The sequence below is a fragment of the Microcaecilia unicolor genome, chromosome 4, assembly GCF_901765095.1.
Source record: "Microcaecilia unicolor chromosome 4, aMicUni1.1, whole genome shotgun sequence".
In the NCBI taxonomy this organism is placed as follows: Eukaryota; Metazoa; Chordata; class Amphibia; order Gymnophiona; family Siphonopidae; genus Microcaecilia; species Microcaecilia unicolor.
The window spans coordinates 173,732,124-173,750,376 of NC_044034.1; the positions used below are offsets into that span (position 1 = coordinate 173,732,124).

The 18,253-nt window shown below is 41.5% G+C and overlaps 1 protein-coding gene across 1 annotated transcript in view; it reads left to right on the forward strand.

Moving 5' to 3' along the window:
* Nucleotides 1–18,253, forward strand: part of GALNT18 (polypeptide N-acetylgalactosaminyltransferase 18) — a 726,672-nt gene that overhangs the window by 426,719 nt on the left and 281,700 nt on the right. The window contains exon 3 of the mRNA XM_030200982.1: nt 14,060–14,226. Coding sequence (XP_030056842.1) covers nt 14,060–14,226 — 167 coding nt within the window. The remainder of the gene's footprint in view (nt 1–14,059; nt 14,227–18,253) is intronic.

Below are 18,253 nucleotides of genomic sequence, written 5' to 3' on the forward strand. Positions count from 1 at the left end.
GGTTGATATTGTGTATTTGGATTTTCAAAAGGCATTTGACAAAGTACCTAATGAAAGGCTCCAGAGGAAATTGGAGAGTCATGGGTTAGGAGGTAGTGTCCTATTGTAGATTAAAACTGGTTAAAAGATGAAAAACAGAGAGTAGGGTTAAATAGTCAGTATTCTCAATGGAGAAGATTAGTTAGTGGGGTTCCCCAGGGGTCTGTGCTGGGATCGCTGCTTTTTAACATATTTATAAATGACCTAGAGATGGGAGTAACTAGTGAGGTAATTAAATTTGCTGACAACACAAAGTTATTCAAAGTTGTTAAATCGCAAGAGGATTGTGAAAAATTACAAGAGGACCTTACGAGACTGGGAGACTGGGCGTCTAAATGGCGGATGATGTTTAATGTGAGCAAGTGCAAAGTGATGCATGTGGGAAAGAGGAACTCGAATTATAGCTACGTAATGCAAGGTTCCACGTTAGGACTCACCGACCAAGAAAGGGATCTAGGTGTCGTCGTTGATGATACATTGAAACCTTCTGCTCAGTGTGCTGCGACGGCTAAGAAAACAAATAGTATGTTAGGTATTATTAGGAAAGGAATGGAAAACAAAAATGAGGATGTTATAATGCCTTTGTATTGCTCCATAGTGCGACCTCACCTCGAATATTGTGTTCAATTCTGGTCACCGCATCTCAAAAGAGATATAGTGGAATTAGAAAAGGTGCAGAAAAGGGCAAAAAAAATGATAAAGGGGATGGAACGACTTCCCTGTGAGGAAAGGCTAAAGTGGCTAGGCTCTTCAGCTTGGAGAAAATACAGCTGAGGGGAGATTTGATAGAGGTTTATAAAATAATGAGTGGAGTGGAACGGGTAGATGTGAAGCGTCTACTCTTTCCAAAAATACTAGGACTAGGGGGCATGCAATGAAGCTACAATGTAGTAAATTTAAAACGAATAGGAGAAAATTTTTCTTCACTCAACGTGTAATTAAACTCTGGAATTCGTTGCCAGAGAATGTGGTAAAGGCGGTTAGCGGGGTTTAAAAATGGTTTGGACGGCTTCCTAAAGGAAAAGTCCATAGATCATTATTAAAATGGACTTGGGGAAAATCCACTGCTTATTTCTGGGATAATCAGCATAAAATGTTTTGTACTTTTTTGGGATCTTGCCAGTTATTTGTGACTTGGATTGGCCACTGTTGGAAACAGGATGCTGGGCTTGATGGACCTTCGTTCTGTCCCAGTATGGCAATACTTATGTACTTATGTGCTTATAAACAAGCAGTCAGTTGGCTGGGGAAAGCCCCTATGATGTCATCTTGGGGGGCAGAGAAATAAGCAGATAGCCAGTTGGCTGGGGGAAAGCCCCTATGATGTCAGCTGAGGGGGGTGCTTTCAGCAAGGAGGAGATTCCCAAGCAAAAATCATCAGGGGCAGCTTGAGGGAAGGGAAGTAAGCTGTAGGAAGAAGGTGGAGCCAGAATCAGAGCACTGCAAGGGAAAGGAGACCAGATGTGTGTGTGGGGGGGGGGGGGGGGGGGGCAGTGGAAACAGCAAGTACTGCAGGGGAAAGGAGAGAGTACAACAGTGGGATTCCTGGGCATGCGCTGAACATGGACACTGAGGCCCAGATGCACAAAACCTAACGAGCCCACAACTTGCGTTTTAAACTGGTTCCAGCCAGTTTAAAACGCAAGTAGTGCACCCCTGGCATGCACTAAGGGCATTTTCCCTGCCACGGTAGCAGGCAACGAAAAATGGAATGCAAATGATTGAAAAGCTATTATAATGAGCTGCACTACCGTTGCAGCCCATTATAATGAGATGCACTACCGTTTTTCCGATTCCCTTATCGTAGGAACCCTAACGAGATGTCTGACCTCTTGTTAGGGCTCCTGTGAGGGAATTGGAAAGGAAAAGGGCCCCCAAAAAAGGTAAAAAAGAAAAAAAAAAAAGCAGGGAGCGCATGTGAGGGGCGTCCTTTAAGGACGTACTCTCCCTGCGCTTCTGAGAGACGTCTTTTTTTCGCATTTTTTTTTTTGCTCTGCCGGCGCTCGTGTTTTTTTTCCCCCTTCTATTTAGTCTTCGCCGCGCCACTTACTCCTCCACAGCGAAATTTTTCTATTTTCCTGGTTGCTGGAGAATCGGGATGTCCCTTTAGATTAGGCTCCTCTTCCTGGTCTCTTCAGCCAATCAGAGCGCGTTTCGCTGACAACAGCCAGCTAAGCCCGCTTTGATTGGCTGAAGAGACCTGGAAGAGGAGCCTAATCTAAAGGGACGTCCTGATTCTCCGACTCAGGTACCAAAGGACTAGAGAATGCAAGTGAGCTACAACGAGTAGCTCATTTGCATTCCCTATCGTTGATGGATTCCCGTTCCCTACCGATTCGCTATGGAATCGGTAGGGAACGGGAATTACCAATGTCTTTAATGCATCTGGGCCTTACTGAGAGACTGTGCTGTGCATGTGCTAGGTGCTTTCCCTACCAAGCTGCTTGCTAAATTTACATAAATCTCATTTGCATGTGATTTCTTTTGAGCATTGCTCACTATTTCAAAATCAGTAACATCTACCGTGGATCTAAATGGACACGGTTTTTATTAGGGACTTTTAAGCATCAGCCCCATAATGTGCACTAATGAACAGTAGTGCATGCTAAGTGCTGCAAGTCCTATTTTATACCTATGGACCATGTGGCACTTAGCGCACACTAAGCTTTTTTAAAAGGGCCTCTAAGCATGGAGAATAAGTGACTTGCCCAAGGCCACAAGGAGTGTCGGTGGGATTCAGATCCTGATCACTTCGGTTCACAGCCTGCTACTCCTCCATTCTGAACCTACAAATGTAACAGCTAAAACTGAGTAAGCCAAAGAAAAACTTGGATTCAGCCTAATACTATGACTTGTATCCAGACCTGCACTTTACTTGAGATTGAGTGGATCATTAAATTACGAATAGCATGTTAGCTTGTTATACTTTTTATACCATTTTGTCAAGAAAAAACTGCTGGTTAAGAAGCTGCTGAAAGACAGTTGTCTTTTGATAGCCCAAGAAGTCCTGCAACACTTTCAGAACTGAAATCTTTACAGCCGTTATTGTAATTTTCAATTAGTAACAAGCTAAAAATTCTCCAACTGAAAGTGCTTAATAGGATTGGAATCCCCAGTGGATGAGATATTATGTTTACACATTGGCTGCCAGGAGACTACTGGAAATGACTTTCTTGCTGCAGAGTTTATGTTTTTATTATAAATGCCTGAGCTTTCTTCCAGATGTATTTGCAAAAAGTGAAAATAAAAAAGAATAATTATGTGCAACAAGGTAACTAGGGGTTTATTGAGTGAGGTGTGTATGCAGTAACATGTGAATGCACATTATCGCATATTAATAGTGAACAGGCCCATTAGAAATAATTGGAGTCACACTAAATAATGCACATCACTGCAAACTGCATCTTAAGAGAAAGACCCTTGAGACCTTGAATGAGGTGTCAGTAATATTCCTGATACCAGAAGGAGCTGAGATGCTGAGGAGATTTTGTTGATTCAATTAAATGATCAAACCTGGCTTTGGAACCAGGTGGTTTATATAGTAAAAATATTGGAGTCAATAGTCAATGCAATTTAACTGGCCAGAAATGGCTTCTGGCCAGTTAAATCGCCTGTCAGGGTTAACTGTTCATTTTCAGTAGCTCTTAACCGGTTAACTTTGCTAAAAATAACCAGTTAGCACCAAACTCCAACTGGCTATTCTGGGGGGCATTCCAGGGGCGGAGTTAGCACTTGGCCAGTTAACTGCTGGTATTCAGAACTGGTCTAAATAGGACCACATAAATGTCGGTCCTTTCTTTAAACAATTGTATTGAAATTATTCCATAACTTCCAACATACACAGTCAGTGCTTGAAAACATCCACATTTGAAACACAAGCCCCCCAATATTCAAAAACATTTAAACGGCCAGGAACGGCACCTGGCCAGTTAAATGGTACTTAGCCAGCTATCCGTGAATTTTCAGTGGGATGTGACCGTCCATGACCCGCTGAAAATTCATGATTAGCAGCTAGCACATAACTGGTTATATCACGCAATATAACTAGTTATCCGCTGATTTTCAGCATAAGTTTGGTGGCCATGTTTGGCCATATGCATATGTGGTATATCTTTGGCTAATTTGAACTTGATCGGACAGCACTGAATATCGGCTTGGTTGGTTAAGTTCAAACCAGCCAAAACTATGGCCCAGCATTGAATATCCGGCATCACCGCAAACCGCAGGAGTTAACCAGGCTAACTCCTGTGATCTGAATATTGGCCCCAGGTATAGCACTCAAACCCCCACAATCTCCTACCCCCACCCCTACAGCATCCCTCTCCCCTTTCCTCTCTCCTGAAATAATCAAAACAACATATAATCCACAGAAGGCCTTGGCTCTTGTAGCTCCCTGAGTCAGTAAATGTCTGTCCTATCTTTATGTGGTAACCCATAGCTGGTTAAGTGCTGTATCTTAGCCGGATCCTCAAATCCGGACATTCAGTGCCAGTGGCTGGACATGGCCCATCAATGAATTTCCAGATTTAGCACTGGCAGTGGTCAGCAAAATGCTGATCAATGCCGACTGAATATTAGGCCCATCCTTTTTAAAAAATAAAGAAGTGCAAACAGTGCAGTGGTGCACAGTGCACTAAAGTTCACAGAAGTTATTATTTAGAATACTGTGGTACTAAGGGATATATGGGGCGCTAAGCTCTTAACGTGGGGTTAGCATTTGAGAACTGGCCCCCATAAAATGTGTTCAAGCCTATCCGTTACCTGTTTTAAACAAATATTTTGGGAGAGGGTGTGCCATGGGCAGAGAGTTGGTGTTCCCACATTATCCAGCTAACGCATTAGGATTAGCGCGAGCTGACTGGATAACACAGATATGTTTGGTGCCAATAGATTTTGTTCTGTTTGGATGTCTTCTTAATATGTTTTCTGATACTATTTATTTATATAATCTATATTTCTGTATTTATATATTTATTTTCCTTCTACATGTCTTTTTAAAATGCTGTAAAGATGTATGCTGGAGATAATTTATTATATAAAAAAAGTAGATGTATCAAAATTATTTTTGTTTTTATCTTTACTTTTAATTGAATATAATTCTATTTGTATTTAATTGTTGTGCTTTTACATATTATTTTTAGACTTCTGATGCAGGCTGCCAAGCCGAAACATTGCATCCATATCGGGTCCTTTGCATAAAGGACCTTTCACACCTTCTAGTATGTTGCTGACTCCACCCTTTGGTTGTTTGTTAACGCAGGGTTAAAGCAGGAGCACGTACTGTCTCCTAAATAGAAAGTGGTTAACAGCGCCTGTGTTAATTATTTGCAAGCCTTGCATACTAATGGAAACATTAGCACATGACCTGAAAATGAAATTTAAAAAAGCCCTACGTTAAATCTGGGCTTAGCAAGTGGGGAAAGTCCAGTGTTAAAATGTGTTATACCCAAATGTTCTGTGCTAATCAGTTAGCACGGTTACATCTGAGCATGCTACCTGAATCCCGTGCCTCGGTTGGCCTAATGGTAGGGCTGCGACTGCTCACTGGCCCACATTAAGGGAAGCAGAGTTAGCTTGCCTAGCTGAAGGGCAGGACTCAAGCAAAGACAGAGTAAAAATTCCTAGAGTAGGAACAAAACAAGAAGGCTCAAAACAAACAGGAAGGGTTTTCCAGGGCAGGGGCAGACTGACCATTCAGGCAACTGGGTAGTGCCAGAGAACCCAGAGTCTCTAGGGAGCCCAAAGGCTCTGCCTGGTTGGCCGCCGCCACTGGCAGTCATACCTTGAAGGGCCCTGGTGATCTAGTGGCTTCTTTGGGGGCAGGAAAGAATCCCACTCTTTGTTGCCCACTGGCACTAGTGTGTCCGGGGCTGTCGCTGCTGTGTTTTAAAATTGGCTGCCGAGACCCGCGAGACTGCCGCAGGAAGTTTCGGCAGCCATTTTGAAAACACGCCGGCCCCAGGCACACTAGTGGCAGTGGGCAAGAGTGAGATTCTTTCCTGCCCCCCAAAGAAGCCACTAGGCCACCAGGACCCCTCAAGGTAGGACCCACTTGCAGGGGTCTGTAGTGTGTGGGAGAGGGGGCGGCAATTGCAGTGGTGGGGGGGCTGTGATGTGCATGAGGGGGTGGCGGTGCAGCGGTGTGGCAGTGGGCTGTGGCTGGGGGGGGCCCTGATAACCCTTATTGCCCGGGGGCCCTGATCACTGTCAGTCTGTCTCTGCTCCAGGGGTTCCTAGGAAAGGCTGCAGTGTTCAAAGATGGGCCCAAGCAACAAGGGAGCTGGCCTCTGAATATGCCTCCACTGTATGTGTGTGAGAGAATAGAAGACTGCTGTGGTAGAAACAGTGTTTTCCATGAGAGTCCTGTATGTCCAGGCCAGACTTAGATCTGGGACTGTGTAAGGCTGTCTTTGAGCTGCTGCATATCAGGTTTGAGCCCAGCCAGATGCATAGGAGCCAGCTCTGTGGGTCCTTCAGTCAGCACCCCCAATGTTATACAAACTCCTTAATAGTGTTCAGAGAGAAGTAATTTCCATTGGGTTTAGCACCTCAAATAATTTTGAAACATTTGCTCCTATGGCCAAATGCAACCTGGGGAAGACTTTTTACTGATCCACAAGAGACTTTGATTGCAAGTAACAGGCTTTGGTATATTTGGTTGAAGTAATAAATAGTTTTGGATATACCTTTATCTCTTTGCCTGGCTGTTTCTGTACAGGCTCAGTGCTGCTGCCCTGCTCACATTGCTACAGGACCCTAAATTGAGCACTTGAGTAGGACTGAGTGCCTAGTAGAACTAGAACCCCAAATTGTGTGCTTATTTATTTATTGGGATTTATTAACCGCCTTTATGAAGAGATTCACCCAAGGCGGTGAACAGCAGGTACAGTTTAACATCAAACTTACAATTTTGTTAACTGCATAACAATAATGAAATGAACAAGTAAAGACATAGACAGAATGAAAGAGGAAAACTTGAAGGCAGCAATGGATGAGTGAAAAAGTTAGGTGCTTAGCATTGATTTTCCAGCACTAGGCATCTAATTTAGGATCCTAAATAGAATACTTTAGAAAGGCTTTCTGAGGATAATTCTGTAACAAGACCCCTAGGTTTAGGTGCTAGGAAAGCACCTCTTTGAAGTCTATTCTATAAAGAAAAGTAAGTGCCTACCTTTCTTTATAGAAATACTAGCATAAGTAAGCAAAAATCTTTAAGGTGTGAACACTTCAACACCAGCCATAGAGATGGTGTAAGTGCTCGCATCAACTTTGCAAAAGGTTATATGTAATTATAAGATTTTATAATTCACCTGCGTAAATGTGTGACCCATCTGTGTTCCACCCAAACTCTGCCCATGTGAATGCCCATCTTCAAAGAACGCACCATCACATCTTGGATCATTCGTACTGGTCGTTTATGTGTGCATGTGTTCACATGAGAATTCCAGCATTTATGTATGTTCTTGCCACCTAAAACTGCACGGTGCTTTATAGAATTACCCTTTCTGTGCTAAATTCTACATAGGTCGCCAAAAAACTGGGCGCTAAGCTTGTATTCTACAGCGGTGGAGTTGCGCCAAATCTGTTACAGAATACTAGCACAAGTCTGCATTTATGAACCAAACTTTAGACACAACCTTGTACGTCATGTCTATGCCTGGCATAAATGCTATAATTGAAAACAAAAATGGTCTAAAAAATATTAAAGCTAACCCACTACAATACTAACAACATCAAAAAAGGTTCCTTAAAACTATAGTTCAAATATTTTTGTGGACCATCAGAAAGTGGGTGAATCAAATTTCCCAAGTATGAGGCAGAACACTTGCACAGCACAGTCAAATTCTCATCGGGCCATATTTTTTGTTTATATAAAATTTACTTCCATTCAAAGTCTCTTATATGTGGAAACACACTTAAATTGATGAAAATTCAGTGCTGCTTCTCACAATCAAAGCTTAGAATAAATTGTATTTCTTCCAGACATAGTGCTTAGGGGCCCTTTTACTAAGCCGCGTAAGTGTCTACGTGTGCCCAACGTGCACCAAAATGGAGTTACTGCACGGCTACCGTGTGGCTCTTGCAGTAATTTCATTTTTGCTGTGCATCCGATATGCACGGCCAAAATACAATGTTTATTTTCTGCCGTGCGTATTGGATGTGTGCCAAGTGGCATTTGGCGTGCACAGGTCATTACCGCTTGGTTACCGTGTGAGACTTTACCTCTAGGTCAATGGCTGGCCGTAAGGTCTCAGACCCAAAATGGATGCGCGGTAATTTTCGTTTTGCCGCATGTCCCTTTTGGCCAAAAATGTTAAAAAGGCTTTTTTTTACAAGCGCAAAGAAAAATGATTCTGCACATGCCCAAAACCCGTGCCTACACTATCGCAGGCCATTTTTAGTGCATCTTAGTGAAAGGACCCCTATGTTTGTTATCGATAGTGAAACATAGCACTAGTATGGTTCCACATATAAGAGACTTTGAAATGAAAAAATGCCTAAGCATATTCTATAAAGTACGCCTTAATTTAAGTGTACTTTATAGAATAAGCAACTCTTGCAACTGTTGCCGAAGATTCACTTTCTTTTCTGCACAAGCATATTTGGGAAGTTAAAGCAGAGAATTTCGTAATAGGACACCTATGATGAATTTGAAATCTATTTATGTTTATTTTATACAGACAAATTAGGCACATATTTCTTTATAAACTACTCACTCAGAATGTATGCAGATGCAAACACACACATTTATACCTTCTCTAATGTCTGTCAGACCAAAGGTCCATCAAGCCCAGTATCCTGTTTCCAACAATGGCCAATCCGGGTCATAAGTACCTGGCAGGAATCCATGCTTGTTTCCCCCAGTGGGCAAAAGTGTCTAGGAAAAGAAATGTTTTTAATCCAAAGATGTCTCCAATCAAAGTTGGAGAAAGAGAGCATTCCATAATAATGGACCTGCAATACTGAAAATCTTGGTTCTGACAAAGTCAAAAGAAGTCTGCCTAAATGATGAGACCATAAGCCAATTCTGTTAGAAGAATCTGAGAGTTCTGGATGGGGAGTAGAGAATAAGTTAATGGGAGAGATATAAAGGTGACCCTGAGAAATAAACCTTGTGCACTAGGATTAAGATGAGATACTAGTAGCCAATGTTCTTCTTGTAAGAGAGGAGTTACATGGTCATATTTCCTAGAACTGGAAAATAATTTCTCCACCATGTTTTGGACTATATGTGGATGTCTGATATCTATAGTTTTTGCACCATGTAGAAGACTATTTCCCTGAGCCATCTCTTCTCCAAGCTGAAGAGCCATAACCTCCTTAGCCTTTCGTCATAGGGAAGTCATCCCATCACCTTTATCATTTTGTTTGCCCTTCTATATATCTTTTCTAATTCTGCTATATCTTTTTTGAGATGTGGTGAACAGAATTTTACATAATATTTGATGTGATGTTGCACCCTGAAGCATTATAATATTCGGTTTTATTCTTCAGGATTTTCCCAAGAATTCTAATACTGTTTGCTTTCATGGTCACTGACACCCCAGCTCCACTTTCAGGATGCTTGTGCACAGCATACACAAAAGAACATGTGCTATTGTCAGCACACATATTTATAGGTGTGTGCATATAGCCACATGATATCAGAAATGCCCCTTTTCTGCATGCAAATATATGCAGAAAAGCCTTTTTTAAAATGACCTCCAAAAAGAGCCAGGATGAAAAACACCTGTTTCTAATTAACTTTTCACACAATTAACTTAGATGTTTGTAAGCGCACCAGGCATTTTTAATTCTTTGCATATATGGTTATAGTTTATTAGGCTTAATATACCTCTTTTCCTGGGAACATAATAAAATGGTTTACAGACTGAGAAGGAAGCAGAAAGGAAGCCAATCGAGGACAGAAAAGGGAGAGAATCAGAGAAATAATGTACTCACATCAATACGGTATCCCATGGTGGAAGCATGGAACCTATGATGTCTTTGTGAATGTTATTGAGAAACTTTTTAGAACAGAAGCACCTGAATGAGTTCAAACAATAAGTCTCTTGAGTTCCACAAAATCAATGAGAAACAAAGTTGCATGATTCAGCCTTCCTATTGGAAACACCGCATGTGTTTTACTGTTAAAATGCATTTGATATAGCCCCAGAGCTTTTACTCAGAAACACTGTTTCCTGCTTTCTGCACAGAATTCCTATTGAAATAGCACCATAGCAGTATCTGTACTGTTCAGGTAACCATAGAAACAGTTATTTTGGCTGTATTAGTATGTTTAATTTTGCAGACGAACCCCAGAGGTTATTTCTTTAGGCCTCATACTGAATGATACTATTATCCTGTAAGCCGAGATCTCTAAAAGCTTGTAGATATAGCCTAATATTGAATACAGTAACATTATTTTCTATACAGCCACTCTCAATTTGCTACCCAAATCCATGCAAACAGAATTATCTGCATCCAGGTGCTTAAACTTTGTGTCAGTATATTATGGGGCATATGAAATAAACCTTGCGGTAAATTAAAATAAAAACCCTGCTATTCAGTAAAAATGTAATACATCCTGCTGTGAGTGTCACAGTAACTCCAATATGTCTTGTTAGCTGAGCCTCTGAAGTAGCCTGTGAGCTAAGATGTTAACACCTGGTCTCAGGCAGATGCTACATGTTAGGCCTTAGTGAGCACAGTGCATCACTGCTGGAGGTGTAAGTTATAGTGGAGTTAGCTGTAAACAGTACAGTATGCCACTGATTTTTAAGTTATTAAATAAAGATGATTTAATATGGTGTATCTTGATGCAAACAGTAAATGTCCCCACAGATCAACTTCACTGTTTATTACTACTGATATGTATCAAAAACACACACAGTGAAAAGTGACTTATCAATAAGGGGAAAATGTCTCATCAATCTGTGGCAAAAGAGTAATTGTTCATATGCACACAGCACAAAAAATAATCATAGACACAAATCCTTTCAATTTTTTTTATATCTTTCTTATGAATTTAAACAAAAATAAACTTCTCTATCTTAATGGTGATTTCTGTATTCCATATATAACAGCGCACTGCAAGTGAAAAATTCAACAACTTATCTTTAACGCGCTGTCCAGTTATGTGCAGAATGGTGTGTCCCAGCTTGCAAAATAAATGAATGTGCAGTCCCAACGGCCCCGTTTCGCTCTGCTTCTTCAGGGAACCACACCAAAAACCACTGAGACTTTCAAAAGCGCTGGAGGGTAGTGGGGCAGTGGGAAGTTTACCTTCTAGCGCTTTTGAAAGTCTCAGTGGCTTGTGGTGTGGTTCCCTGAAGAAGCAGAGCGAAACGGGACCGTTGGGACTGCACATTCATCTATTTTGCAAGCTGGGACACACCACTCTGCACGTAACTGGACAGTGCGTTAAAAATAAGTTATTGAATTTTTCACTTGCAGTGCACTGTTATATATGGAATACAGAAATCACCATTAAGGTAGAGAAGTTTATTTTTGTTTAAATTCATAAGAAAGATATTTAAAAATTTTGAGAGGGGGGGGGTATCTTAATGCAAGACAGAATAACACTCCACCAACATTTTCTCCTGTGTTTATTTCATTTGGATATTACCCCATATCCACCATGAACAAAAATCTGATTAGGAAAAAAGAAAAGCCAACAAATACATCAATAATACCACTCTACAAAAACACCTAAAAAATCCACAAATTACAAAAATAAATAATTAGAGGTATGCAGGCAAAATATTTTAATTTTGCTGTGTTAGTTGTAGGCTTTTTCATTTTGTTTTTTTTTTATAAATGTTTGTTTCAGGGCAGTTTTGTTAATTAAGAGGTGTCTGTGACTGCTGCACCCCCAACAAATGTTAAAAAAAAACTGCTTGTACCAAAACACCTCAATTTCTCAATCACAACCCGAACCCCCGATGACAACCTATCCCTAACCTCCCTGGCACCAGAATCGGGCAATGTACATCCCAACTTCCTCCCTCTGACACTTACCAAGGATATCAGTTGGTATAGTGTTGGGGGAGGAGCAATCTCCCTTTACTCCCAATCCCATTGCACTGAAGCAAAGGTAACTGTAGTACCTGGACCTGGAATCTGGGAAGCATGAAACACTAAAGCAAATGGAGTTGTTACCTGGACTGGAATACCAGGAGTTGGAGTCTTAGAAGCAGATGGCTTAGAAGTCAGATATTTAGGAATCTGTGGAGCAAGTGAGGGTACCCCAAACCTGAAGCTCATGGCAGTTACCGTCTTTCAAATTGAACAGAAGTGGAGGTAGACCAGCATAAGATGTTTTCCTTTGAAGGGCAGACAAAGGAAGCCCACATGGATCTCTTTTGTAAGAACTTTCCTGTAGGTGTGCCAGGAATAGGGTTACCATTTTTTGTCCCCCAAAAAGGAGGACACATGCCCCGCCCTGACCACACACCCCACCCCCTTTCATGCCCTCGCTCCCCCCTGCCACATTTTTCTCTCCCCCCTGTCACACACCGCGCCATCCCCCCTCCCCGTCACCCCCTCCCCTTACCTTTCTACTGCCCTGGTGGTCTAGTGACCTCTTCGGGGCAGGAAAGAGCCCCCTCTTTCCTGCCCAGAGCGCTGCCCTGCATACATCCTTCCTGTTGGTGATCTCGACGCCGATTCAAAATGGCCGCAGAGAGTTGAAGTCTCGCAAGGTCACTTCAACTTTCGGCGGCCATTTTGAATTGGCGCCGAGATCACCAACAGGAAGGATGCATGCAGGGCAGCGCTCCGAGCAGGAAAGAGGGGGCTCTTTCCTGTTCCGAAGGCGGAAGAGGTCACTAGACCACCAGGGCAGTAGTAACTAAGGAAATCCGGACAAACGGGCAGATTGGCAAAACCTGCCCGGTTGCCCAGACATGTCCTCAAAAAGAGGACATGTCCAGGTAAATCCGGACATATGGTAACCGTAGCCAGGAACCCAAGGAAACACTTCATAATGAACCTCTCTAATTCAGAACTGCAAAGTTATCCAGTTCCAGAAGGAGAAAATTATTGGAAAATTCTGCTTCTGAATTTACACCCCAAAGTAGTATGGGATATATAATCCTGATTCTATACATCGAAATCCATGCTGCATGTCCTATAATGCCTCATGGTAAGCTTGACAGAAAACTAGAACTGGCCTTAAATCTCCCTTTTGGAACTGGGTAACTTGGCAGCTCTGCTTAAGCTGCTGTGGATAAAGTGAGTATAGTTGCTGCGTTACTCCACTTTAGAAATAAAACAACACAAAATATTAAGTGGCAGCAGATAGCTTTTAAATTTATTTATGTGTTTATTTATTTTTTGCTTCCAAATGTTTTGTAAGCTTTGTTGTTAAATATGTATTCTGCACCACTTTGAGAGTAGTTTTATAAACTATTTCTGCACATAAAGGGGCTTTTTTACTAAGCTGCACTAAAAAGTGGCCAACACTATGACTAACCCATGTGGTTGTAAAATGGCCATATTTCCTATTTCCCCCATTAATGGCTATGCGCTAACTTCCCAATTTCTAAGTTAAATTACTGCCATCCCTCTGAAACTTAGGTGCAAAGTCAGCAAGTGCAAAATACCCATTAATTTTGCACTTAGGTGGAATGTTTGAAAATTGCCTCTATAATTTAAAAAATCTTTAAATGCATTTGACCTGAAGTTTGGCAGCCACTGGACTATGAAATACAGAGTTTCTCATTAGAAAAGTTCTGCAGATCATCATATTTGGAGTGGAGGAGTAGCCTAGCGGTTAATACAGTGGACTTTGATCCTGGGGAACTGGGTTCAATTCCCACTGCAGCTCCTTGTGACTCTGGGCAAGTCACTTAACCCTCCATTGCCTCAGGTACCAAAACTTAGATTGTGATCCCTCTAGGGACAGAGAAAGTACCTGCATATAATGTGTACAGCACTGTGTATGTCTAGTAGCGCTATAGAAATTATTAGTAGTAGTAGTAATTTGCCAAACCCAGTAGACTAATAGAAGTTTCTTTAATCTTATTTTCCTTTCCAGATGCAAAAACCTCACCTATCCAGACAACCTTCCGCAGGTCAGTATTGTGTTCATATTTGTAAATGAAGCCCTCTCGGTGATTCTGCGATCTATCCATTCTGCCATTGACCGAACACCTGCTCACCTGCTCAAAGAGATCATCTTGGTGGATGATAACAGTAATAATGGTAAGAGTGTGCTTTAATGTAACACATTATTTCACATTGACAGGATATGTGAGAAAAAAATATCATCTCCTTTCATGGAAAGAAGATGGGTTTCTTGGTTTGATGATATGTGATTTATGTTCTGTATTCCAAAAACCTGGTTGTAAGAAGCTTATGAAGGTAATTGTAGAATTGGCCAAATAAGCTCATGTAGCTGGGAAAGGCAGGATGCTGCACCTGAGAGGGGAGAATTGAATGGAACACTGAGAGGCCCCCATCCTGTTTTAGTCACTAATAACAATGCTTCTGCCAAGAAGGGATACCCAGAGAAGTCTTCATTGAGTGACCCGGAACACTATATAAACTGACAGACTCTATGGGGAGCTGGGAAAGTTTGGGTGTTGCAGCCAGAGGAACACTGAGAGTTCCCTGCCTTGTATCAGCCACTAATAACAATGTTCCTTCAGGGAAGGGCTGCCTATTGATGTCATTCCTGAGTGACCCAGAACACTACATAAACTGGTAATCTCCACGGTACACTGAAAAAGGTAGGATGCTGTGCCTAAGAGAATAGAATTGAGAGGAACATTTTATCAGCTACTAATAACAACATTCCTTCTGGGAAGGGAAGCCCAGTGACATCATCATTCAGTAGTCTGTAACACTACATAAACCAGCAGTCTCTGTGGTATGTGGCTGTGGGTGCATGTCTGAAAGGAGAAATGTCCTTTGGAGCTTCTTCAGAGCTTTGGAGGAGATGTGGTGAAGAACTGATAGAGAACTGCAATCATTAAGTGAGGTAAACTTTGCTTTGATTTGGGTCTAACTTTGATTAATGGGGAAAAGAAAGGGCAAAATTAGAGAGCAAGCTGAGCACAGAGGAGTCACTACTCGAGGCCCAATTGATTTATTTATGCTTAAGGGGCAGATGGAAAATCTGATTGGTTGCTATTCCGCACACAAGAATGAAAATTAGTCTGTGGAGAAACTGTCGCTTATTGTTCTTTGTTTTCCACCCCCACTTCCGACAGGATTTTTCAGCTGTCCTCTCCAAATCAGTTCTCTGAACAGCAGAATGGAGTGATGATGATACAAGGACAACCACCTGGCTTTGGGGCTACTGAATCCAAGGGTCCTATAGTAGTTGAACAGTAGGATATGGAGGAGACTTAAAGTACTAGGAGACATCTAGACTTTGCTCTATTTATGAGTTCTTTTTTTAACTATATGCAACTGGAAATTGTAGTGTCCCAGATGGCTAAACATGTGACTTTTGCATCTGCTTTGGGATATAAGCATATACCAGACTTGTACCTTATTCGACCACAATACCACCTTGTATTTGTTCATACCGGAACTGGCAAATGCCGTTACGGTACTATGTAAGCCACATTGAGCCTACAAATAGGTGGGAAAATGCGGGATACAAATGTAACAAATAATAATAATTACGTTATTGTGCCATCTGCTCTTCCTAGGGAGATGACTAACCTAGAGATCTGAAGCTTTCTCTAGGATGGAAGCTACAGTTTCAAGTTGTTTATCTCAATTTGTAAATTCACAAGTGAGACAGTACTTAAGTTCTCTTCCATTGAATGGGAATTAGGATCAAAAATAAATTACAAGACCTAGATAGATAATGAGTTATTCACCAGACTTTGACTAAAAGAAACGTGTTTTTGGGAAAACAAGATGGAAAGGCTTGAAGATCTTCCACTTTTAGATCAAACTCTGCAGTGGGAATTGAACCCAGTTCCCCAGGGCCAAAGTCCTCTGCATTAACCACTAGGCCAACCTGGTCTTGGAGGCACCCCAGCCAGTCCAGTTTTCATGAGAGAGATTTGCATGCCAAGGAGGTAGTGCATGCAGATCTCTAGCATGAGTATACATTGTGGATATCCTGAAAACCTGACTGGCTGGGATGCCTCCAGGGCCAGGTTTGGGAACCACTGCACTAGGCTATTCCTCCACTCATTTCTTCAACGGTTTGTTTTGCTCTGGTTATCTTTGCAGTTTCATTATTCCTCTAGTTGACTGTGATTTATTGCCTGTTTCACAAAATTGCACAATACATCCATTTGGGGGGGGGGGGGGGGTAGTGTGTGGTTGTTTCTCCCTCGTTTTTCATTCTAATTCATTGTATGTAACCTGAGTGTAGGTGTATATGGGAAAGGAGTTGTGCAACTTTCTTCAAATCAGTCACCTTACTTTCAAATTCTTCCTACTTTCTTACTCATCTATATGTTACAACTGTGCCTTACCCTTCACTACCATTTATAATGTTCTATTATGTATTGTGTTGTCATTGCAAGTAGTATACCATGCCATATTTTGTATTGTTACTTGAATATTTTTACTGCTGTAGTTGCCTATTGCTCATGTTCTTACTGTACACTGCCTTGAGTGAATTCCTTCAAAAGGGCAGTAAATAAATCCTAATAAATAAATAGTAATAAATAAACCAAAATGATAAAGGGGATGAAACTCCTCTCATTTGAGGAAAGGCTAAAGAGGTTAGGGCTCTTCAGCTTGGAAAAGAGACAGCTGATTGAGGTCTACAAAGTCCTTGAGTGGTGTAGAATGAGAAGAAATTCATTGATTTCTTACTCATTCCAAAAGTACAAAGACTAGAGGACACTGAATGAAGTTACATGGAAATACTTTTAAAACAAACAGGAGGAAATATTTTTTCACTCAACAAATAGTTAAGGTCTGGAACTCTTTACCGGAGGATCTAGTAACAGCAGTTAGCATATCTGGGTTTGAAATAGGTTTGAACAAGTTCCTGGAGGAAAAGTCCATACTCTGCTAGTGAGAGATAGACATGGAGAAGCTACTGCTTGCCCTGGGATTGGTAGCATGGAATGTTGCCACTATTTGGGATTCTACCAGGTACTGGTGACCTGGCTTGGCCACTGTTGGAAACAGGATATTGGGCTAGATGGACCATTAGTGTGGCCCAGTATAGCTATTCTTATGTTCTTATGATCTAATTTAAAAACAGTTGCATATGAAGTCAATGGTGCATGAATGTAATCTCAGCTAGGGTAGGAGTGGATAAGGAAGTCCTGCTACAGTATGTGCAGCCGGTGTTAGTCCTTGTGTGTGTTACCAAGCAAGTTAGTTACTTCTTCTATTAAAGGTTTGGGAGAAGAGCCAGGCTTTCACCTGCTTCATCTATTTTTCGGCATATCTCAAGCATACTTTAGAATGACCTTCAGCTTCCCATCCTCCATCCTCTCCGGGGAGTAAAGAATTAAACTGAGCCACACATTGTGAAAACAGAGCAGCTCCTCTCACAAGCTGAGTCAGCATTTGGCTGGTACTGACAGTTTTTTTTTTCCAGCTTTATCTTACAATATACAATGTTTACCATGAAGTGGTGGAAGGTCAGAGGTTAAAAGGAAGCTATAGGAAAAAGACAGAAGTTTGCTGATCTGGCAATGTCTGTTGAATTCTCCTAGGCTTTTCATTTCATCTCTTCATTTGACACCTTGCTGTTCAACTGATGTATGAAAGAGAGTTACAATATAATATAACATTTCATAAAGTACTAAAACATATTATAACACAAACAAGAATAAGTGCTAATAAATAAACCTACATATATACACTACAGTTCAACCCTTCTCTCCCCTCCCCCAGGGGATTATAAATATGAAGGGCAATTCAATAATAGGGGGCCTTACAGTTACACACCATTTATGCCTGTAGATGTACAGAAAACCCGATACTTTCATATGTAAGTGACAGCAAATTAACTGAGCACTATTCTGAGGGCACAATAAGTAGCATAGTGCATAACTGCAAAGGGCTGTTAATATAGCTGCATCATGGGAGAGGCAGGGCTACTTACGTAATACAGTAAGTTACAAAATACACTAAATTACCCGTGTCCTTGATGCATGTAGTCACCTGAAGTTACACCAGCTCTTTGGCTGAAGTAACAGCAAGTGTCAAATGTTAGATGTCCTGATCTGGATGGGCTGGGGCCCATCCATTTTGAACTCAGGCCCACCCAAAAGTATGGCACTCTTGCTGTGTGGCT